Raw genomic sequence first — 23,844 nt, 5'->3', positions numbered from 1 at the left:
ATTTCTTTTTTTTTTAAGATTAGATCCCTACAGTGCAGAAATAGGCCCTTTGGCCCCACCAAGAGTAACTCACCCAGACCAATCTCCCTCTGACTAATTCACCTAGCATTATGTGCAATTTAGCATGGCCAATTCACCTAACCTGCATGTCTTTGGACTGTGGGAGGAAACCGGAGCACCCAAAGGAAGCCGTGCAAACACGGGGAGAATGTGCAAACTCCACACACAGTTGCCCAAGGCTGGAATTGAACCTAGAACCCTAGTGCTGTAAGGCAGCAGTGTTAACCATTGAGCCATTGTGTTGCCCTGATTTTTTTTTTACATTTTAGATTCTAACTCTTGTTAAGTGCAGAAACCTGTTGTGGCTTTTGCAAACCAGCATTTAAGAGGACAGGTAAATCAGGGAAATCTTTGTACTTTTGAAAATATTTGATTCTTATGATGATTGTGGGAAAAGCAAGGCTTGATTTCCAGTGTACTACTTTTCATCACAAAGTACATTCGGGCTTATCTATCTTCGTCACATGTTCGAGCCCATGTACTCTTTGTGTGACTTCCTGAAGGTTTAATGTTACTCCAAGTGTTCTAACTCCATCCACTCTATAGTATTTATGCTCAGTGATGTGCAGCAACTTCATGACATCCTTTCAAATTTGATCCAGGGAATTTTCAGTCTTTAGTTCTAATAGTTTTTCTAGTGCTACTTCTTTAATTATTTTATGTTCCTCTCTCCCTTTCAAACCTTGATCTTTTGGAAATATTCTAAGTCTTCTACAGTGGAGATTGTTATAAGTCACACAACACCAGGTTATAGCCCAACAGGTTTATTTGGAAGCAGTAGCTTTCCAAGAGCTGACAGTGAAGATTGACATCTTTTGACCTACCACGATGCATTGCGGATTTCCACACTGCTCCTTCCAATTGGATACAATCCTTACCAATAAATTAGTTGTGATCTCCGCCCCAACCCTACCTTTTATGCACATATTTGAGAAACTAAGTACAAAGTCAGCCTTCAATGCACAGTCTGACTGCTGCTGACCTGGGAGCTGAACATTTCAGTCCTCCTGCCGAGGGTGGCGCTGCAGCGACGGCGCCTCCTCCCAGCGCCGCTCTTGCTTGTCTCAGTGCCGTCTCCTCGGGTGAGGGATGGCGGTGCTGCTGAGCCGCTGGGCCTCCCTCTCCTCACGGAGAACGGTAAGGGACCGGCACTGATGGTCCTCGCCACGAACTGAACACGCCCGGTGGTGGCTGAGACCCTACTCGTAGACTCTTCCTGCGCCGCGGTTGGTCCAAGGAGGCGAATCCGGGCAGATGACAAATTCCGAAGCCCTGTTCCTATGCCCCGCCCCTTAGTAACCAGACACGCCCCTTGGTCGCTGGGCCACGCCCCCTGTCCCGTGGTCTCCGCCCAATATTCACCGGGACCTGTTTCTTGGCCCCGCTCCGCGGATATACCCAGCCTCCCTGGGACACGCCCCATACTCAGCGGACACGCCCCTGATCCGGGCGTCATGGCCCCGCCCCATACCGCACACGCCCCCTACGCCATGGGGCCCACCCCATACTCATCGGGAACGCCCCCAAATTTCTGCTCCCTGGGCCACGCCCCATATTCACTAGATACGCCCCCAGCTCCTTGGGCTCTGCCCTCTTCTGCTTAGGACACGCCCAATACTAACCAGGCCCCGCCCTGATAAGACCCTCAGTTGTAGGTCACTTTGGTGTTAGGGGGTCAGTCCCTGTGGGGTGGGGGAAGGGTGAGTCCCTGTGTTATCGGTCACTGGGGGAAGGGTGAGGGTCAGTCCCCGAGTTACCGGTCACTGAGGGGCTGAGTGAGTCCTCGTGTTACCGGTAACTGTGGGAGAGGGGAGGTCAGTCCCTGTATCACCAGTCACTGTGCGGGTCGGGGTAAGTCCCTGTGTTACCGGTCACTGTGGGAGTTGGGTGGTCAGTCCTTGGGGAGGGGTGAGGGTCGAGGGTCAGCCCCCGAATTACCGGTCACTGAGGGGGTGAGTCCCCGTGTTACCGGTAACTGTGGGAGAGGGGAGGTCAGTCCCTGTATCACCAGTCACTGTGCGGGTCGGGGTAAGTCCCTGTGTTACCGGTCACTGTGGGAGTTGGGTGGTCAGTCCTTGTGTTACCAGTCATACTGGAAGTGGTTGGGGGCTGGTGCCGTTCAGTGGGGACAGAGGGGCCAATCCGTGTGTTACTGGTCACTGGGTCAGGTTGTAGCTCAGTCCCTCTGGTATGGGTCAAGGGGAGAGGGGAGTCAGAGGGGTCAGTAGTAAAGTGGTGAAGCTGCTGAATGATGCTTTCTGTTTCCCTTTAGGTTGGAGTGTACCAGGTTGTAGTGCCCTCCAGTTGCCAGAATCACAGTGACTCCTCTAAGTCGGCACAGGATCCCTGGACAAAGCGGTGGCTGCTGAAACTTTATGAACGTTTTTATGACATTGAAAATCTTTTTAACTGGAGCATTAACTTTCAAAATTGGAATCTGCGGAGGAAAAACATGTAAGTTTGTTTGGTCAACAGAAATCGACAAATCCTGTGGATACTTAAATTCTGAAATAAATTTCAGAAAAGTGCTGGCAGTACTCAGCAGGTCAAGCAGAATCTGTGGAGAGAAAAATACGGTGAACCTTTAAGGTCAATACCCTTACAGTTATGAGTCAAAGATCTGTAGTAAATGCTAGTTTTGCAAGTGACCCCCACATCCCATGAAATTTAAAAAAAAATTATCCCCACAGATTGAGTCTTCCTAGGTCACAATATGGGGGTATACGTCTTAATTCCTACCCAGACCTCATTGGGTCTGTACTGTGAAATACTACCTGCACACCCACTCACATACTGCAGTCTAGATCTGTAGAGTCATACAGCACAGAAACTGACCCTTTGGTCCAACCAATCCATGCCAACCATAATTCCAAAATAAATTAGTCCCACCTGTCTGTGCTTGGCCCATATCCCTCTGAACATTTCTTATTCATCTACTTATATGAATGTCTTTTAAGTGTTGTAACTGTACCTATATCAACCACTTCCTCTAGAAGTTCATTCCACACACAAACCACTCTGTAAATAAAAAAGTTGCCCCATGTTTTTTTCTAAATCTTCCTCTCTGTACTACTTGTTTTAGCTCCTAACCCTCCCTCATCATCACTGTGTTATAAAAATTCCACAGAGTCCTGGTAAAGTGACACTGAGAACAGATAAACTCCCAGTATGGGTGTTGAGTGATGTGCCAGCTCTCACAAACAAGCCAAGCGGAGCATGCCCTCTAAAACGGTATACTTTCCAGAGAACCAATAGATGACCATCAGGTTTGGGGCCAGGTGACTGTGCCTTGCACTCCATGATCTTTGCAAGACTAGGGTCAGGGATTAAATATTACCAGGATCATCAAAATGTCTAGCATGATGAGAAGCCATTTGGCATGTTGTATCTGTGTTGACCATTAAGTATCCCTCCAGCTCTCAGTCTGCAGTTTGTAGCATTTTAGGAGCATATCCAAGTAGTTGAGGGTTCCTGCATCTACCATCCTTTCAGGCTGTGAGTTTCAAATCCCCTTGAAGCTTCTCTAAGCCTTCCGCTTGTACCCCTGAATCTAGGCCCATGTTTATGGCTGTCATGATGTGGAGATGTTAGTGTTTGACTGGGGTGGACAAAATCAGCAGTCACACAATACCAGGTTATGGTCCAATGGGTTTATTTAAAATCACAAACTTTAGGAGCGTGGCTCCTTTGTCCGGTTTAGTTGATGGATTCCTCAACCAAGAGAAATAAGTTGTTTCTATCCACCCTGTGTAGATAGTTTTGATTCACTTCAATTAAATCTTCCATTTGCCTCCACTGTGCTAAGTCTTTCCTCAGAATGAAAATTCTCCAGCTGAATCAAAATCTCTGTACTGTTTTCAGTGTAACTCCATCTTTCTTACAGTACAGTGGCTAGAACTACAAGCAGTGCCCCAACTGATGTTTTATACAGTTCCAGTGTTGTGCCTTGTAGGAAAAATTCTGTAACCTTGGGGATTGTCATTAAATTGACTTTAAATAACCTGCTCAATGGAGAAAGAGAGTCAGGGGTTGAAAGCCTTTGATGTACACTTCACGGGTTCCTGCTGCCGGATGCAGTATCTGTAAGGGGTCAGGACAGTGAACAGGAACCAGGCCAGTTTGATGGCAACAGAGGAACAGGAAGGGCAGTTAAGTCACAGATTTGAAGCAGGGCAGCTGGAGGGTGAGAAAAGAAACAGCAGATCAGAAGCAAAATTGAAATTAAAGGGGAAAGCTTTAGAGAAAGGAAATGTGTAGCCACAGAGAGAGATTCACTGCAACTTTCTGGGCCTCTAATTTTGGTGGAAGATTCCAGGGCCTCTCAGTCCTTATAGACTTACAAAGTCAACTTCTCAGCCTGCATTGTATGGTGGTCCATGCATAAATTTAAGAGAAAAAAAGAACTTGCATTTATATGGCATCTATCATGCCCTGTAACATTTTACAGACCACGAAGGACTGTTATGATGTAGTGGATGTGGCAGCCAGTGTATACACACAAGTTCCCATGAACTGTCTTGGGATCAATGGCCAGATTAAGTTGTATGAGTGATGTTGTTTGCCGAGGATATCTTTGCGTGTCTTTTGGGGCGGCACCATGGCTCAGTGGTTAGTACGGCTGCCTCATAGCTCCGGGGACCTGGGTTCGATTCCAGCCTTGGGTGACTGTCTGTGTGGAATTTGCACGTTCTCCTCATGTCTGCGCGGATTTCCTCCGGGTGCTTCGGTTTCCTCCCACAGTCCAAAGCTGTGCAGGTTAGGTGGGTTAGCCATGCTAAATTACCCATAGTGTCCAGGAAAATGTAGACTCGGTGGGTTAACCATGGAGAATGCAGGGTTACAGGGATAGGGTTTGGGTGGATCTGGATGGGTTACTTTTCTGAGGGTCTGTGTGGACTTGATGGGCTGAATGGCCTGCTTCCACACTGTAGGGATTCAGTGATTCAAAATACTGCCCACAGATCTTTTAATAACTTATGCAGTTAATGGTAAGGCCTTGGGTAGTATTGTACAACAAAAGGACCTAGGGGTTCAAGTACATTGTTTTTTGAAGTTTGCATCACATATGGACAGGGTGGTTAAAAAGGCATTTAGCGCACTTGCCTTCATTGCTCAGACCTTTGAGTATAGGAGTTGGGATGTCATATTGAGGTGGTACAGGACGTTGGTGTGACCTCTTCTGGAGTACTGTGTGCAGTTCTGGTCGCCCTGCTATAGGAAGGATGTTATTAAACTGGAGAGGGTTCAGAAGAGAATTACCAGGATGTTGCCAGGTATGGAAGGTTTGAGTTATAAAGTAAGACTGGATAGGCTGGGATATTTTTCACTGGACTAAGAGGTTGAGAAGTGACCTTACAAAGGCTTTTAAAATCATGAGGGGTATAGGTACGGTTAATGGTAGGTGTGTTTTCCCTTGGGTGGGGAATTTCAAGATTGGGGGCAAAATATAAAGTGAGAGGAGAGAGGTTTAAAACATACGTGAGGGGCAAATTCTTTTAGAGGGTGGTTCATGTGTGGGATGAACTTCCTGGGGAAGTGGTGCATGTAGGCACAGTTGTAACGCTTAAAAGACATTTAGATAAGTGCATGAATAGGAAAGGTCTGGAGGGACATGGGCCAATCGCGGGGAGCTGGGATTAGTTTAGTTTGGGATTATGTTTGGCATGGACTAGTGGGACTGATGAGTCTGTTTCCATGTTGCATGGATCTATGACAGTACCTCAGTTTAACACCTCATCTGAAAGCGAAAAGCTAGAACAGGCATGAGGATTGTAAAAGATTCTTCTTGTCCAGTGGTGTCTTTGTCTGATTTGTCCGGATCCCGTTTCCAGGAATGCTGTTAATTATTTCAAGGCTAGAGGAGGGGTGTTATTTAGAATAATTTGTATCTCACTTCCCAAAACAAGAACAGGCCAGCTCTCTGGTGGCTGGGTCAGAACATTATTGGCTGATGTGGTCCTGAACTATTTAGAGCTCCGTGTTTTCAGCTCAGTCAGTGCCACTTGGCTTGTAGTCATTGCCTCAGTACTCCACAACTGTGCCTGAGTCAGAAGTGTTCAAAGTTGACTCTGACTCAAAAGACTTGAGCATCTGGGATGCCACTCACAATGCAGTGCTGAGGCAGTGCTGCATTATGGATCGCTGAGGGTAAGCTGTTAAACTGTGACCCTGTCTGCCGTCTCAGCTCTGTGAAAAGATCTCAGAGCTTAATTTGAGGGACTACTAGAGCATCCCTAATATGCACAGAGGCCATTGAGCACATCAAGACCAGGCCAGCTCATTCAAAGACTCGCTTGCTCTTTCCCCATAACACAGCAACATTTGTTGCTTTGAGTATTTATCCAATTCCCTTTTGAAGGCTGTTGTGGAAGCTGTACTGGCTATTTTTCCACGTAGTAAATACCAAAACCTAAGGACTCATTGCGTAAAAAGGCTTTTCCTTGTGTTGCCTCCTACCTCTTTTGCCACAGTTTACCTGATTATCAACCCTTCAGCTCTGGCACAGTTCTTGGCTTTTAACTGTCAATCACCATCGCCTTTCCCACGACAAAGCCTGTACTAATCAAAGTCTGCTTGCCAAACATGCAGCAGATTCCTATATAGCATTAAAAAAACTTTCCCTCTTTAGTAAAATAAATATCCTCATGAGAAAGCTTTGGTAAAAGTTTTGTTTTTAGAAATTGTTATGTACTGTTCGTCTTCAGTTCTGAGTTAAGGCAGGTCCTTGGCGATTGTTCCCCAAGTCACAGAAAAGTACCATGAATTTTCACTGAAGAGGGATACCCCGAAATCTGCCTCAGCTGGAATAAGAATCGAATCCTGTGCTCTTCTCAGCAGATCGAGATTTAAGGGAATTGGCAAAAGAACCAAAGACAACTTGAGAAGTGTTTTTTCCCTAGTGAGATATTGCACTCAGCCTGAATGTGGGATACAAGTTAATTCAGTCATGATGTTTATAATTTGATAAACAAATGAATGGAAAATTCTTACAGGGAAAGATTAGGACAAGGGATTAATGGGAAAGGGATCTGTCAAAATCACAGGCTCCAGACCTGAAAGTCCTCTATCCGTGCTACATCATTCTATGCTTGTAGCTTGTGAAAGGCGCTACGTCATTGCAACTTTTCTCTCTATTTCAGATACTATGGATATACCAAGAAAATGTATGGTGATTATGCTGCAGCAGCTCACTACATCCTGCAGCAGCGAGGAGCTGTGCGGTATGTCATGGTGTCAGTCTTCCTGTGCTCCATACAATTGTTGCTGTGTATAATACAGACCAATAACATTTGAAAACGGAATGAGGGAGAGGATTTTCATGCCAGTGAGTCTCTGTCAAACTTTATGCTCCTGCTGCCTTATCGTATTGCACCATATCAGTGTAATCTGACTCCTTGATGCACTGCATGTATTTGAGGAATAATCAATCTTGTGATGACCTTGACTTTTAGGCAAAAAAAGATTTCCACTTACCACCCCCTAACCACCAATCCCATAAGCCAAACCTTTCTCTGCTGAATCCTTACTGCAAGTGAAATAGTCAGATGGAGGGGGGGGAGGGGGGGGGGGGGCGGATGAGCAGAAGAGTAGGGGAAGGAAATGACAGGGGGAGGGTTGACGAAGGAATTAGCATGTGGGATAGTCTGAGATGGAAGTGAAGGTGGAGGGTTGAGGAGGGAATGGGCACATGGGAGAGTCAGGGAGAGAAATGAAGGATCAGGGTTGAAGAGGCGGATGGTGAGTGGGGGCAAGGCAGTGAGCAGGAGGCTCAGAGTGAAGTTAGAGACAAAAAAACTGGAATCCAAGGTAGATAAGCAGGAGCCTGGAAGAACACAGTAGGCCAGGTACAGTCAGGAGGTGGAGAAGTCAACATTTCGGGTGTAACCCTTCTTCAGGGGTGGGGGTGAGTTGCACCCCAAATGTTGACTTCTCCACCTCCTGACGGTGCCTGGCTCACTGTGTTCTTTCAGTCTCCTGCTTGTTTATCTCAGAATGAAGTGGCAATCTGAAGAATTGGAGAAGGTAGTGTGGGGTGGCAAGAGGGAGGGTTGAGGGAAACTGGAGAGCGAAGAAAGGAAGCGGCCAGCAGGAGAGAATTTCCAGGAATAAGTGAGGCAACTCCAAAACGGCATCAGTCGGGTCATGCCCACTTCACTGTGCCTGGCGTGAAACAGTGGCGGTGGGCGATTCAGGCATTGTGTTGTGATCACAACTGATGTTATTACTGGGCAAGTCAGATCCCAGACTGAAATCTGGCTCAATCGATCATATTTTGTTAATTTTTTATTTTAATGAGGTGGTCTCTCACTGAAATTTCCAACAGGGTTTATTTGAAAGCCCAACACTCCAAAAGCTTGTGACTTCAAATAAACCTGTTGGACTATAACCTGGTGTCAGTGACTTCTGACTTTGTCCACCCGAGTCCAACACCGACACCTCCAGTGAAAAATTACGCTATGTGAGATAAAGCCAGGTGTTGTGCGTGTATGTGTGGAATCTGTGTTATCAAGGGACAGCATGTAGATAAGAAATAGAACAGGGCCAAGAATAGATTCTTGGGGATATTACAGGTAACAGTGCAGGAATGGGAGACCAGCCATTTCAGGTAATACCCTACATACTGCCAAATAACTGCCAAAATCTGTTCTGAATACCATCATTGAATCTGCCTTCACCTGACAGGGTAAAAACAGTTACTGCAGATGCTGGAAGCCAGATTCTGGATTAATGGTGCTGGAAAAGCACAGCAGTTCAGGCAGCATCCGAGGAGCAGGAAAATCGACGTTTCGGGCAAAAGCCCTTCATCAGGAATACAGGCAGAGTGCCTGAAGGGTGGAATGAGAGGAGGGTGGGGAGAAAGTAGTGTAGAGTACAATAGGTGAGTGGGGGTGGGGATGAAGGCGATAGGTCAGGCCGGAGGGTGGGCAGTGCATTTCTGAATCACTCCCTGCAGTGGCAAGTTTATTTTTCTTACATTGCCTATACTACTGCTTTAAAAAATGTGACCTCTTGATCTCAATCGCTTCAAAAGGTGGGAACGTTTTCTCCCTGTCTACTCTTTCCAGACCCCCTCATGATTTGGAGACCCCTCTTCTAAACTATCTCTACAGTCCCAACTTCTCAAAACTGTCTTCATAACTGAAGTTCCTCATCCTTGGAACTCTTTGCATAATGTCCTTCTGCATTCTTTCCAAAGTATTCACATCCTACCAGCCCCCAGAACTGGATGCAGTACCCCCAGCGGAGGCTGAATTAGTATCTTCTACAAGTTCAACATAACCTCTTTGTTCTTGTATTCAATGTCCCAATGAATAAATTTAGAATACAATAAGCTAAAATAAATCACTACATATTGAACCTCATCTGTTACCTGACTACCTTTTTTCTCCAATTTCTTTTGCCCTTTTTAAATTCTACTTTATCCTCCTTATGGTTTACAATGCTTCCAAGTTTAACATCATCCATGCCCAGTGAACCATTGGACAGCAGGGCACTGGAACTAATTCTTCCGCTCATTTAAGCACATTTGCTCATGGCTTGTCCTTTGATTTGCACTTCCCCACATCTTTCTTGCCTCTGCCATTGCTGAAAGACTTTTCTTTCTTCGCAAATTTCCAGTGTTCTTTCCTCTTTCTACCATTACTTTCCTGCTGAGTTCCTCCAGCGGTGTCTGTTTATATTTTGGATTTCCATCATCTGGCGGTGTTTAACCTTCAAATCTCCAGCACTGTTGGGAGTGCACAGGACACCGGGAGTATTTCTGGGCAGATCAGGCAATGTGTTAGCAGTCTGGTCCCTTGTATGATATAAATGGCCTGTGGGATTGCCTGAGGCGCAGGCACTTATTCCGCTGGGTCTTGTTTTTCAGGTTTGTGGGCCATGACGACTGGATCCGCGCAAACCGAAGGGGCAAGTACAACTGGGATTTCTTGAATTTCAAAGATGTTCCCCTCGAGGCGGTCGATGCCAGTGGCTCGTTGCTAACCTACGACGGGATGGAGAATTTAGGTGAGGATCAGTGAAGTGCATTCTTTACTTGCTCACATGATGTGGCCATCTCTGCTTATTAACTGCCCATCTTTAGTTGCCCTCAAGAGGGTAATGCAACAGCTCTCTCAGCCCTATTAGGAAGAGATTTTGCCTTAGGAGCAGTGAATGAATGGCTGTATATTGTTTGACAGGGCAAGGGTTGCTGCTGTTTCTGGTGCTTAGATTGGTACCAGGGTGGCCTGATACCTGCCACTTCAAGACAACACCATGTCCCCTAACCAATATTTCCATCTGCGGCCTGCTGCTGTGTTCCAGTGTGGCTCAGTGCAAGCTGGAAGGACAGTGTCCCATTTTCCATTTGGGCATCCAGCCGCCATCAGGATTCGATATCGAGTTTGTGGTGACACTATGACATTATGAGGTATCCTGGTTTCTTTGAGTGAGAGAGAGAGAGAGATTGGGGGGGGGGACAGGTGACGAGCAGTCTGTGAGAAGATAAACAACTTGTGAAGCCTTGGGTTTTTTTTAATATATAGTTAGAACAATTGAAGCAGCCTGACTGGGTGTTGACAGTTCTGACAGACCAGGATTTCTAGTTTTTCGTTTAGCTTTGAGAAGTTACCGTTGGATCTGAACAGGGTTGGAAGCTACGATAAATGTCTGAGTTTTCGCTTTATATTTTCTTTTTCTCTGCTGTTGGATCGCATGTGAGACAATTTGTATGACTTTGCCAAGAGGTGTATTTCTGGGATCTTACTATATTGGAACAGTTAATTAATAATAGTAACTGTATCTATTATTCTGGTAAATTTTCCAATAAAGTTTAGTTATTCTTAGTTTTTTGTTCTTTTGTTGTATCGTAACTATAGTGTTTGAGTAAACTGTGACTTGCTTGACATTGAGCACTTTGACCAATCGAATTGCATCTGAAACACAGGGCTTTACGTTTGCCTTTAAATTAAGAAAAAGTCAGGATCTAAGCTACTTTCTCAAAATAATTTTGAGAGGGTCTGGTCTGGTCCGTAACAAGTTCAATAATTTAATAACCTGAAAACACTTTTTTTCTCCTATGTCCTTTACCTATCCCAACGACCCTGGCCCCCTCATGACCTGGACTGCTTTCAGCACAGCCAAGCCATAACCACCTCCTTATGGTCCCTTTCTTTCTCCCTGACTCAACATTTTCCATCCCTTTGACGATTTGTCTTTCTCATTCTCTGGGCTCCAACTCCACCTGTCTGCTCAACGTCACCCCACCCCACCCTGCGCTGTTGTTGTCACATGTGTATCACATTTTCCAGGCTCCTATCAATTCTGAAGAAGGGGAACTGGACTTGAAATATTAACTCTGTCCGCAGATGCTGCCAGACCTGCTGAGTTTCTCCAGCAATTTCTGTTTTTGTTTTGATTCTGGGTGGTTCACCTGATTGTTTGGTACAGAGGACAATCACATTACTGAGAGTCCGGAGTCACGTATAGGCCAGACTGTGTAGGCATGGCGGAATTCCTTCCCAAAAAGAATGAGTGAACAACAGTTTTTAAAACTATTGACCTTTACTGTGACTTGCTTTCACCCCTATGTTTTATGCATTGAATGTAAAATTCTACCAGCTGCAATGGTAGGATTTCAGTCTGCCCCAGAGCATTAGCCTGGGCCTTTGGATTACTTGGAGAAAGTGAGGACTGCAGATGCTGGAGATCAGAGTCAAAAAGTGTGACACTGGAAAAGCACAGTAGGTCAGGCAGCATCTGAGGAGCAGGAGAATCGATGTTTTGGGCATAAGCCCTTCATCAGGAATGTTGGTGGGGGGGTGTGGGGGGGAAGCTGAGAGAGAAATAGGGTGGGGGGGGATGGGGAACGGAAGGTAGGTGGGAAGGTAGTAGGTAGGTGCAAGTGGGAGTGATAGTGATAGGTCAGAGGGGAGTCATAGAGATATACAGCACGGAAACAGACCCTTCGGTCCAACCCGTCCTTACCGTCCATACTGACTAGTCCCACCTGCCAGCACCTGGCCTATATCCCTCCAAACCCTTCCTATTCATATACCCATCCAAATGCCTCTTAAATGTTGCAATTGTACCAGCCTCCTCCACTTCCTCTGGCAGCTCATTCCATACACGCACCACCCTCTGTGTGAACAAGTTACCCCTTAGGTCTGTCTTATATCTTTCCCCTCTCACCCTTAACCTATGACCTCTAGTTCTGAACTCCCCAAGTATGAAAGTAGTAATAGCTAAAAAAAACTCCATATTTACAGGACTCATTTTAAAAAATAAATTGACGTGTGAAAAAGGCGAAGTTAGGTGACTATGAGAATAAGAAGGATCCTGCCACAGATTAACAGCTGTCCTGCTTATCAGACAGTTACCATAGCAGTTGCTATGGAACCATGATGCTATGCTCAGTGCAGGGTTGTTCCCCAGCCTGCTTACGCATGCCCTTCTGAATAGTTGGTTTGTTTAACATGTGTGAAAGAGCTCCAATAGAATTAACAGCTTTGTTTTTTAATCTCATTCCCATACATTTGCGCAAATATTGGAAAACGTCAGTAGTTCTGTTTAACAATACTGAATTTATTAATTATTTAATGAGACCCAAATTAACAAACAAACATTAGTTGGCGTGACTTAGAGAAAAAAAGATAAGAGAGTGTACTCGGGCTATAAAACAGTGCTGTCTTTTATTATGTTTCAGAGTTCATCTCTTGGCATATTTAGGGTCATATCTGATTGATAACCTAGTCTTATTGTCTATTGATCTCTCAGCCAGCTTGATAACAATAAAAGAGTGCTTTTTGCAACCTACGAGTGGTCCAATAATTTCTAAGTTTACAGTAGGACAGTTGAAGAGGGCGGTGCTGAGTTGGAGGGTTGAATCTGGAATAAGGTGGGGGGAGGGGAGATGAGGAAACTGGTGAAATCAACATTGATGCCATGTGGTTGGAGGGTCCCAAGGTGGAAGATGAGGTGTTCTTCCTCCAGGCGTCAGGTGGCTTAGATTTGGCAGTGGAGGAGGCCCAGGACTTGTAAGTCCTTGGCAGAGTGGGAGGGCAGTTGAAGTGGTCGGCACGGGGCAGTGGAATTGTTTGGTGCTTGTGTCCCAGAGATAGTCCCTAAAGTGTTCTGCAACTTGGCGTCCTGTCTCCCCAGTGTAGAGGAGACCCCATCAAGAGCAACGGACCCAGTAGATGAGGTGCTTGCTGTACATGAGAATCTCTGCTGGATGTGAAAGGATCCTTTGGGGCCTTGGGAACGAGGTGTGGGTGCAGGTCTTTACACCTCTTGCAAGAGGAGATGCTGGGAGTGGATGGTGGGTTGGTGGTGGTGCAAGGTGGTGCTTACAAAGGAGTCACAGGGAGAAATAATCTCTGTGGACGCAGATAGGGGTGGGAAGGGACATATACCTCTGGTGGTGGGGTCTGTTTGTAGGTGGTGAAAATGGCAAAGGGTAATGCACTGTATCTGGAGATTGGTGGGGTGGAAGGTGAGGACCAGGGAAAGTTCTATTCTTGTTGTGGTTGGAGGGGTGGAGTTCAAGGGCAGAGGTGTGGGAAGTGGAGGAGATGTGTTGGAGGGCGTTGTTGATTATGTGTTTACTAGTCCAGTGTACAATTAAGCCTCCATCAAATCTGTTGCTCACACATTGACAGCCACAGTTCCCCTGCCTTTCCCAAATACGAGAGAAGGCTTGTGTTTATGTAACACCTTTCACAAATTCAGGACGTCACAAAACAAATCGCAGTTGATGAAGGGTTCGTCATTGTAGCCACTGTTGTAAAGTAGGAAATGTAGAAGCCAATTTGCACACAGCAACTTTGATCATGTGCAGTTAGTCTGTTTGTGATATTGACCCAAGGATAAATATTGACCAAGTCAGTTTGGAAACCTCCCTGCTCAACTTTAATATGTTTTCACGAGATCTTTCACATGCATCTGAGAAGGCAGAAGTGTCTCAGTTTAATGTTCCATCTTTTAAAGAAAAGCCATGCCGCAGTCCCTCAATGCTGTACTCCCTCAGTGCTGACCCTCTGGCAGTGCGGCGCTCCCTCAGTGCTGACCCTCTGGCAGTGCGGTGCTCCCTCAGTGCTGACCCTCTGGCAGTGCGGCGCTCCCTCAGTGCTGACCCTCTGGCAGTGCGGCGCTCCCTCAGTGCTGACCCTCTGACATTGCAGCACTCCGTCAGCACTTATTCATTGAGTGTAAATTTTTCCAGCTGCAATGGTAGGATTTGATGTCCCCAGAACATTAGCCTGGGCCTTTGAATTACTAGGAGAAAGTGAGGACTGCAGATGCTGGAGGGTTTGAGGTAAAGGGAGAGGCTGAATAGGCTGGGGTTATTTTCCATGGAACATTATAGGCTGAGGGGTAAACTTATAGACATTTATAAAATAATGAGATGCATGGCTAGGGTTTATAACCAACACCTGTTTCACAGGGTAGAGGAGTCCAAAACTAGAGGGCATAGTTTTAAAGTGAGAGGGGGACAACTTTTTCCACACAGAGGATGCATGTATGGAAGTGATGGTGACTAGTACAATTATAACATTTTAAGAGGCATCTAGATGGGTACATAAATAGGAAGGGTTTACAGGGATATAGACCCAATATTGGCAAATGGAACTAGATCTGTTGAGGATATCCAGTCAGCATGGATGAGTTGGAACAAAGGATCTGTTTCCGTGATGTGTAACTTTGAACATTAGAGGGCTGTAGGGAAAGAGCAGGTAAATGGGTCGAAATGAATAATGCCAGCAAAACTCTGGCACAGAGACAATAGACCAAATTGCCATCTTCTCTTGTTATCATTCTATGATTCGAACGGTGACCTCACTTCCACGAGAGTTTCACTGACTGTAAAGTGCTCTGAGGTGGTGAATGCAAGTTTCTTTTTCTTTCTCGAATATCCTTGTGTTTATTCAGTGTGTCTGAAGGAACTGAAGTATTTGAATCTGAGCAGCTGCCCTCACATTGATGACTGGTGTCTCAGCCGCCTGTACGTGTTTGGAGATTCCCTCGAAGAGTTGGGACTCTCCGGTTGTCCTCGAGTCACCGAGCGAGGCCTGGCCTCACTGCACCATCTGAAGTAAGTGATGTTAGCCTTTCTGTTGCTAATGCCCTTACTCAGCAATGTGGAGTTCACCTTCCACTTGTCTGACTTCTGATCCCGCCATAGATCGGAGCTATAGGCAAGTAGTTACTCCGAAAGTTCAAGATAGATGGGTGACAGTGAGGGGGAGTGGGAGGAGGAAGCCAGTGCAGGGACCCCCTGCGGTCATTCCCCTCAAGAACAAGTATACCGTTTTGGATACTTGTGGGGGGGATGACTTACCAGGGGCAAGCAACGAGGTTCAGGCCTCTGGCACGGAGCCTGGCCCCGTTGCTCAGAAGGGTAGGGTGGAGAAAGGTAGAGCAATAGTTCTTGGGGACTCGATAGTGAGGGGTACAGACAGACGGTTTTGTGGGGGCGACAGGGACTCACGTTTGGTATGTTGCCTCCCAGGTGCAAGGGTACGTGATGTCGCTGATCGTGTTTTCCGGGTCCTTAAGGGGGAGGGGGAGCAGCCCCAGATCGTGGTCCACGTTGGCACCAACGATATAGGTAGGAAGAAGGGTGAGGATGTCAGACAGGCTTTCAGGGAGCTAGGTTGGAAGCTCAGAGTTAGAACAAACAGAGTTGTAGTCTCTGGTTTGTTACCCGTGCCACGTGATAGAGAGTCGAGGAACAGGGAGAGAGAGCAGTTAAATGCGTGGCTACAGGGATGGTGCAGGAGGGAGGGATTCCGGTTTCTGGACAACTGGGGTCCTTTCTGGGGAAGGTGGGACCTCTATAAAAAGGATGGTCTACACTTGAACCTGAGGGGCACCAGTATCCTTGGGGGGAGGTTTGCTAGTGCTCTTTGGGAGGGTTTAAACTGACTCCGCGGGGGCATGGGAACCAGGACTGTAGCTTTAGGGTACAGGACCTTGAGTGTAGGGAGGTTAGGAATAATGCAGCGATCTCTAAGGAGGGTGCCTGTAACCAGAAAGGTGGATTGAAGTGTGTATACTTCAATGCCAGAAGTATAAGGAATAAGGTAGGTGAACTTGCAGCGTGGGTTGGTACCTGGGACTTCGATGTTGTGGCCATTACAGAGACGTGGGTAGAACAGGGACAAGAATGGCTGTTGCACGTTCCAGGGTTCAAATGTTTTAGTAGGATCAGACATGGGGGTAAAAAAGGGGGAGGCGTGGCATTACTTGTCAAAGACAGTATCACAGCAGTGGAATGGACGATGGAAGAGGACTTGCCATCTGAGGTAGTTTGGGCTGAGGTTAGAAATAGGAAAGGTGAGGTCACCCTGTTAGGTGTTTTCTACAGGCCTCCTAATAGTCCTAGAGAAGTAGAGGATAATATTGCGAGGATGATTCAGGAAAAGAGTGAAGGTAGCAGGGTGGTTGTTATGGGGGACTTTAACTTCCCAGATATTGACTGGGAGAGCTATAGCTCGAGTTCATTAGATGGGTCGGTGTTTGTACAATGTGTGCAGGATGGTTTCCTGACACAATATGTCGACAGGCCAACAAGAGGGGAGGCTATATTGGATTTGGTTCTAGGTAATGAACCAGGCCAGGTGTTAGACTTGGAGGTAGGTGAGCACTTCGGGGACAGTGACCACAACTCGGTGACTTTTACTTTAGTGATGGAGAGGGATAATCGTGCGCCGCAGGGCAAGAGCTATAGCTGGGGGCAGGGAAATTATGATGCAGTGAGGCATGACTTAGGATGTGTGGATTGGAAAAACAGGCTTCAAGAGAAGAACACTAATGAGATGTGGGGAGTGTTCAAGGAGCAGCTACTGCGTGTCCTCGATAGGTATGTACCAGTCAGGCATGGTGTAAAGGGCCTTGTGAGGCAGCCGTGGTTTAGTAAGGAATTGGAGTCCCTTGTGAAAGGGAAGAAGGCGGCATATGTAAAGATGAGGCGTGAAGGTTCAGTAGGGGCGATTGAGAGTTATAAGGTAGCCAGGAAGGAGCTAAAGAGGGAGCTAAGAGAAGCGAGAAGGGGACATGAAAAGTCTTTAGCTGGTAGGATTAGGGAAAACCCAAAGGCTTTCTATAGGTATGTCAAGAATAAAAGGATGACTAGGGTAGGTATCGGTCCAGTCAAGGATAGTAGTGGGAAGTTGTGTGTGGAGGCGGAGGAGATTGGAGAGACATTAAATCAGTACTTTTCATCAGTATTCACTCAGGAACAGGACACTGTTGCTGATGTGAATATGGAATCACAAATAATTAGAATGGATGCCCTGGAAATATGCAGGGAAGAGGTTTTGGGAATATTGGAAAGGATGAATATAGATAAGTCTCCTGGGCCTGATGGCATTTACCCCAGGATCCTATGGGAAGCTAGGGAGGAGATAGCAGAGCCATTGGCCTGGATTTTTATGTCGTCGTTGTCAACGGGAATAGTACCAGAGGACTGGAGGATAGCGAATGTGGTCCCATTGTTCAAGAAAGGGAGTAGGGATAGCCCTAGTAACTATAGGCCAGTGAGTCTGACTTCAGTGGTGGGCAAAGTCTTAGAGAGAATGGTAAGGGATAAGATTTATGAACATCTGGGTAGGAATAATGTGATCAGGGATAGCCAGCATGGTTTTGTGAAGGGCAGGTCGTGCCTCACAAACCTTATTGAGTTCTTTGAGAAGGTGACCAAGGAAGTGGATGAGGGTAAAGCAGTAGATGTTGTGTATATGGATTTTAGTAAGGCGTTCGATAAGGTTCCCCATGGTAGGCTAATGCTAAAACTTCGGAGGTATGGCATTGAGGATACATTAGAGGTTTGGATTAGGAATTGGCTGGCTGGAAGGAGACAGAGGGTAGTAGTTGATGGATTATGTTCATCTTGGAGCGCAGTTACTAGTGGTGTACCACAAGGATCTGTTTTGGGACCATTGCTTTTTGTTATCTTTATAAATGATCTAGAGGAAGGACTTGAAAGCTGGGTAAGCAAGTTTGCGGATGACACAAAAGTCGGTGGAGTTGTGGATAGTGAGGAAGGAAGTGGTAGGTTACAGCGGGATATAGATAAGTTGCAGAGCTGGGCGGAAATGTGGCAAATGGAATTCAATGTAGCTAAGTGCGAAGTCGTTCACTTTGGTAGGAATAACAAGATGATGGATTACTGGGCTAATGGTAGGCTACTTGGTAGTGTGGATGAGCAGAGGGATCTTGGTGTCCATGTACACAGATCTCTGAAAGTTGCCACCCAGGTAAATAGTGCTGTGAGGAAGGCATATGGTGTACTGGGCTTTATTGGCAGAGGAATTGAGTTCCGGAGTCCTGAGGTCATGTTGCAGTTGTATAAGACTCTGGTGCGGCCTCATCTGGAGTATTGTGTGCAGTTTTGGTCGCCATACTATAGGAAGGATGTGGAAGCTTTAGAACGAGTGCAGAGGAGGTTTACCAGGATGTTGCCTGGAATGGTAGGAAAATCTTATGAGGAAAGGCTGAGGCACTTGGGGCTGTTCTCATTGGAGAAGAGAAGGTTTAGGGGAGATCTGATAGAAGTGTATAAGATGATTAGGGGTTTAGATAGGGTAGATACTAAGAACCTTTTACCGCTAATGGAGTCAGGTGTTACTAGGGGACATAGCTTTAAATTAAGGGGTGGTAGGTATAGGACAGATGTAAGGGGTAGATTCTTCACACAGCGGGTTGTGAGTTCATGGAATGCCCTGCCCGTATCAGTGGTGAACTCTCCTTCTTTATGGTCATTTAAGCGGGCATTGGATAGGCATTTGGAAGTTATTGGGCTAGTATAGGTTAGGTAGGATTCGGTCGGCGCAACATCGAGGGCCGAAGGGCCTGTACTGCGCTGTATCCTTCTATGTTCTATGATTTCCCCAAGTTAATTTCAATGGATTAAGCTTCTCTGGTTCCCATGCTGTAAATGTTGACAGCTGAAAATGTGTTGCTGGTTAAAGCGCAGCAGGTCAGGCAGCATCCAAGGAACAGGAAATTCGACGTTTCGGGCCAGAGCCCTGTTCCTTGGATGCTGCCTGACCTGCTGTGCTTTAACCAGCAACACATTTTCAGCTCTGATCTGCAGCATCTGCAGACCTCACTTTTTACTTGTAAATGTTGACATGTGTCTATCAGGCACAGAATCATGTTCATTGACAAATTATCCAGAGATTTAAACTAATAATGCAGACTTACCAGTTCAGATCCCACCACAGCCGTGGGGATTTGAAGTACAGTTCATTGCATTTTAATTCCAGTTTTATTCATGGTCTGTCCTGAAGAACCAGTCTGTTTTACTAATGTCTTTTAGGGAAGGAAATCCGTCACCTTTACACAGTCTCACTTATGTGTGACTTCAGGCCCACAGCAATGTGGTTTATTCTGAAATTATATATTTAGGGCAAAAGAGTAACTAGGCAGAGAATAAGGCTGAAAATGTGTTGCTGGAAAAGCGCAGCAGGTCAGGCAGCATCCAAGGAGCAGGAGAATCGACGTTTCGGGCATGAGCCCTTCGTCAGGGCTGAAGAAGGGCTCATGCCCGAAACGTCGACTCTCCTGCTCCTTGGATGCTGCCTGACCTGCTGCGCTTTTCCAGCAACACATTTTCAGCTCCGATCTCCAGCATCTGCAGTCCTCACTTTCTCCTAGAGAGTAGGGCCTCTCAAAGATCAGCAACTTAGAGGTTTATAAAATCATGAGGGTCATGGTTAGGATAAATAGACAAAGTCTCTTCCCTGGGGTGGGGGAGTCCAGAACAAGAGGGCATAGATTTAGGGTGAGTGAGGAAAGATATAAAAGGGACCTAAGGGCAATCTTTTTCACACAGAGGGTGGTACGTGTATGGAATGAGCTGCCAGAGGAAGTGGTGGAGGCTGGTAGAATTGCAACATTTAAAAGGCATCTAGATGGGTATATGAATAGGAAGGGTTTGGAGGGATATGGGCCGGGTGCTGGCAGGTGGGACTAGATTGGGTTGGGATATCTGGTCGGCATGGACAAATTTGCATCGAAGGGTCTGTTTCCATGCTGTACATCTCTATGACTCTGACCCACCACTCAGCCACCTAGCAATTAGACATAGGCAATAAAACCTAATGACGTTAACGTCCCAAGTGCCATATTGTCCGCATGCAAAGCTGTAGCTGCCCAGGTAACAGTCAAGTGTTTGTTCCTATGTTGAGCTCCCCTGAGTCTACAACAATTGAAAAGCCAATTATAAGACTGTCTCTGGGCTGAGTTGCATACATCTTCTTACACTTTCCTTGGTTAAATCTGTATCATTCAAAAGAAAAACTGGTCTTTACATCATGCTGAAGTAGGAGGCCAAAATCGTGAACAGCATTTGAAGTGTGGTTTTACCAAACGTTGATATGTTTGCAGTAAGACTTTCTAATGCTTATATTCCAGCCTCCACTTACATGAAAGGCTAATGTACTGTTTGTCACATTTTTTTTTACCTTTCTCCATTTCTCTCCTGAAGGAGTACAATTCTGCAAAAATGTGCTCATCCTCCAAAAGCAATGAGATAAATGATGAATTAATCTGCTCATCAGTGCGATTAGTTGAGAGATGAATATTGGCTGGGGCACCGGTGAGGACTTCCCTGCCCCCAATGGGATATTTTAGATCAACTTGAGAGGACAAAAGGGATTGCAGTTTAGTATCTGAAGGCAAAGCTTTGATTGGTGCACTTCTCCCCTTGTACTGCACAGGGAGGGTCAGCGTGGATTAGGTTCATCACAGAATCCCTGCAGTGTGGAACCAGATCATTTGGCCCAGTGAGTCCGTAACAGCTTTCTGAAGAGTATCCCATTTAAACTCACGGCACCTCCCTGTAACCCTCCATTTCCCGTGGCTAACTCACCCTAGCCGACATGTCCCTGGACTCTGGGCAACATAGTATGGCCATTTCACCTAAGCTGCACAACTTTGGAGTGTGGGAGGAAACCTACGCAGACATGGGATGAATGTGTCAATTACACACAGACAGTCGCCCAAGGCCGGAATCAAACCCAGGTCCCTGGTGCTGTGAGGCAGCAGTGCTAACCACTGAGCCACTGTGCTACTTCAAGGGTCTGGGGTGAGCCTTCAATCCACTAGGTCTCAGTCTGAGGTGGGACTGCTGCTGCCCAGGCTTACAACTAAAACTGCAGAGGCTGCAGATGGCAAGGTGGCACCTGGAGGTCCACTGTTTCAGCTGATGACCAATCTTTGCCATGTCCTGTGCTCCCTTTACCCTTCACCCATTTAACCCCTCAAACCTATTCTGCCATCCCAAATTGATCTCTGTGTACCCACCTAACCAATGTCCCTTAATTTGTCATTTATATAAATAATTTGGATGTGAATTTACCGTAAGACATAGGAGCAGAAATTAGGCCCTTCACCTTTGCCTTTTCTCCACAGGAACTTAAAGCGGCTGGATCTATCAGACCTTCCTGCTGTGAAAAACCAAGGGCTGATGAGAATCCTGTTGGAGGAGAGTCTGCCGCAGTGCACGATTGTGGGGATTCAGTACGAGGATGGGTTATTACAGCAGCCCACGCTGCAATCAGACCCTGAACTGAGAAGCTGCTCTGCCAATCCAAACCAGTGATTAGCTGAGCTGTAACTGCGCGCTTCAACCCAGTTGTGAGAAAGAACTGGGACTTTATCTCCAAGGGATCTCCTGCCTCATGCAGCAGGCTACGAGCCGGGTGTCAAGTGCATCTCTTGGATTAGCAAGTAGAAGACAGACAGTTCAGCCCCGGCCTTCCCTTTGCCTCTGGGCTCTTCATAACTGATTGACCTAGCTAAGTGAATGAGCCCAGTGATTACCAACAAAATCAGCTCCTGCCTGTGTTGGACCTCGTTGCAATGCCACCCTTACTGCATTGTACCAGTTTAAGGAGGCTTTGCTGTTCCTCTCAAAATTATTACCTGTGCTGCAATTCAAATCCAATTTGTGTTTCAAAAACCTGAAGAAAGGGTTTATTAAATTTCAGGCCACTTATTTGTGTGATGTTCAGGCCCAGTTTATCATTGGAATCTTTGCGGTTGGTGTCTGGGAGAGTGCAGTATTTTTTTTGACCATTCTTTGAATGTTTAGTGTTAGAGGAGAGAAAGAGGCCATTTACCCATCATGTCAGTGCCACCTCTCTGCAGGAGCAATTCAAATATTGCCCTTCCTATGTCATTTCCCCAGTAGCCCTGCATGCACATCTCAAAATATCACTGGTATGATCACAATTTATTGCCCACCCAAAGGTACCCAGCATCAGATAATGCTTGGCTTGAACTACTGCATTCTGTGTGACAAAAGTGCATCTAAACTGGTGCTGGTGGAGAGATCCAGCATTCATACCCAGTGCAGCTGAATCCTACAGGAAGACCATTTAAAAATAATAAATGTGTGTTTACTCAATGACCTGGCCTCCACAGCCTTCTGTGTGGCAACGTATTCCACAGATTCACCACCCTCGCGTTGAAGAAGTTTCTCCTTATCTATGGGGTCTTCCCTTTACTCTAAGGCTGTACCACTGGAGGAATGGTTAGTAGGTTTGCAGATGACACCTAAATTGGTGGCGTAATGGACAGTGACAAAAGTTATGACTCTAATATCTTTGGTTAACAGAAATATATCAAATTCAGATTTAAAATTAACCATTGTTTGGACACCATAGAGTCCAACAGCACAGAAACAGACCCTTCAGTCCAACTTGTCCATGGCGACCAGATATCCCAACCCAATCTAGTCCCACCTGCCAGCACCTGGCCCATATCCCTCCCAACCCTTCCTATTCATATACCCATCCAAATGTCTCTTAAATGTTGTACTAGTCTCCACCACTTCTGACAGCTCATTCCATACACGTGCCACCCTCCTACATGAAAATGTTGCCCCTTAGGTCTCTTTTATATCTTTCTCTTCTCACCCTAAATCCATGCCCTCTCGTTTTGAACTCCCTCGCCCCAGGGAAGAGACTTTGTCTATTTATTCTATCCATGCCCCTCCTGATTTTATCAACCTCTATAAGGTCACCTCTCAGCCTCTGACGCTCCAGGTAAAACAGCCCCAGCCTATTCAACCTCTCCGTCTAGCTCAAATCCTCCAACCCTTGTGAATCTTTTCTGAACCCTTTCAAATTTCACAACATCCTTCCGATAGGAAGGAGACCAGAATTGCACGCAATATTCCAAAAGTGGCCTCACCAATGTCCTGTATAGCCAGAACATGACCCCCTAACTCCTGTAGTCAATGCAGAATTTGCAGAAAATAATTCCAAATGTCTCCCACCTTCTCTGTAGAAATGTTTTCTAAATTCACTCCTGAAAGGTTCAGCTGTAACCTACAGACTGTGATCTCTGTCTTAGAATCTCCAAGCAATAGCAATAGTTGCTCTCTATTCAGCTGCTCTCCTTCGTATCTTAGAGGATTTGATCAGGTCATCCACTAATCTCCTGAATTCCAAAGAATACATTCAAGGCCTGCATCATCTCTCTTTGTTGGGGGGGATGGTGAGGAAACTTGTGATGCTGTGTGGCTGGAGGGTCCCAAGGCAGAAGACGAGGTGTCCTTCTTCCAGACATTAGATGGCTAGAATTGAGGGGGGCGGGAGGGGAGGCCCAGGACTTGTGTGTCCATGATGGAGTGAGAGAGGGAGTTGAAGTGATCAGCTACAGGACGAAGGGCTTGTTTGGTGCATGTGTCCCGGAGAGGTTCTACGACACATTTCCCCGAGTTGGCGTCCTGTCTCCCCAATGTAGAGGAGACCACGTTGAGAGGAGGAGACCACGTTGAGAGAAACAGAC

The 23,844-nt window shown here is 46.3% G+C and overlaps 1 protein-coding gene across 1 annotated transcript; it reads left to right on the top strand.

Annotated features, from left to right (window-relative positions):
• Nucleotides 1-1,092: 1,092 nt before the first annotated feature.
• dmac2 (distal membrane arm assembly component 2) lies at nt 1,093-22,045 on the top strand. Its single transcript, XM_060856050.1, has 6 exons — nt 1,093-1,197; nt 2,333-2,514; nt 7,200-7,280; nt 9,929-10,068; nt 14,971-15,133; nt 21,460-22,045. Exons 1-6 carry the CDS (start codon nt 1,150-1,152, stop codon nt 21,647-21,649), a joined length of 804 nt encoding a protein of 267 aa, XP_060712033.1. The 5' UTR covers nt 1,093-1,149; the 3' UTR covers nt 21,650-22,045.
• The last annotated feature ends 1,799 nt before the right edge of the window (nt 22,046-23,844 follow it).

This window comes from Hemiscyllium ocellatum, chromosome 47 (genome assembly GCF_020745735.1).
Source record: "Hemiscyllium ocellatum isolate sHemOce1 chromosome 47, sHemOce1.pat.X.cur, whole genome shotgun sequence".
NCBI classification, from domain to species: Eukaryota; Metazoa; Chordata; class Chondrichthyes; order Orectolobiformes; family Hemiscylliidae; genus Hemiscyllium; species Hemiscyllium ocellatum.
This window is presented reverse-complemented; position numbering and strand designations above follow the sequence as displayed.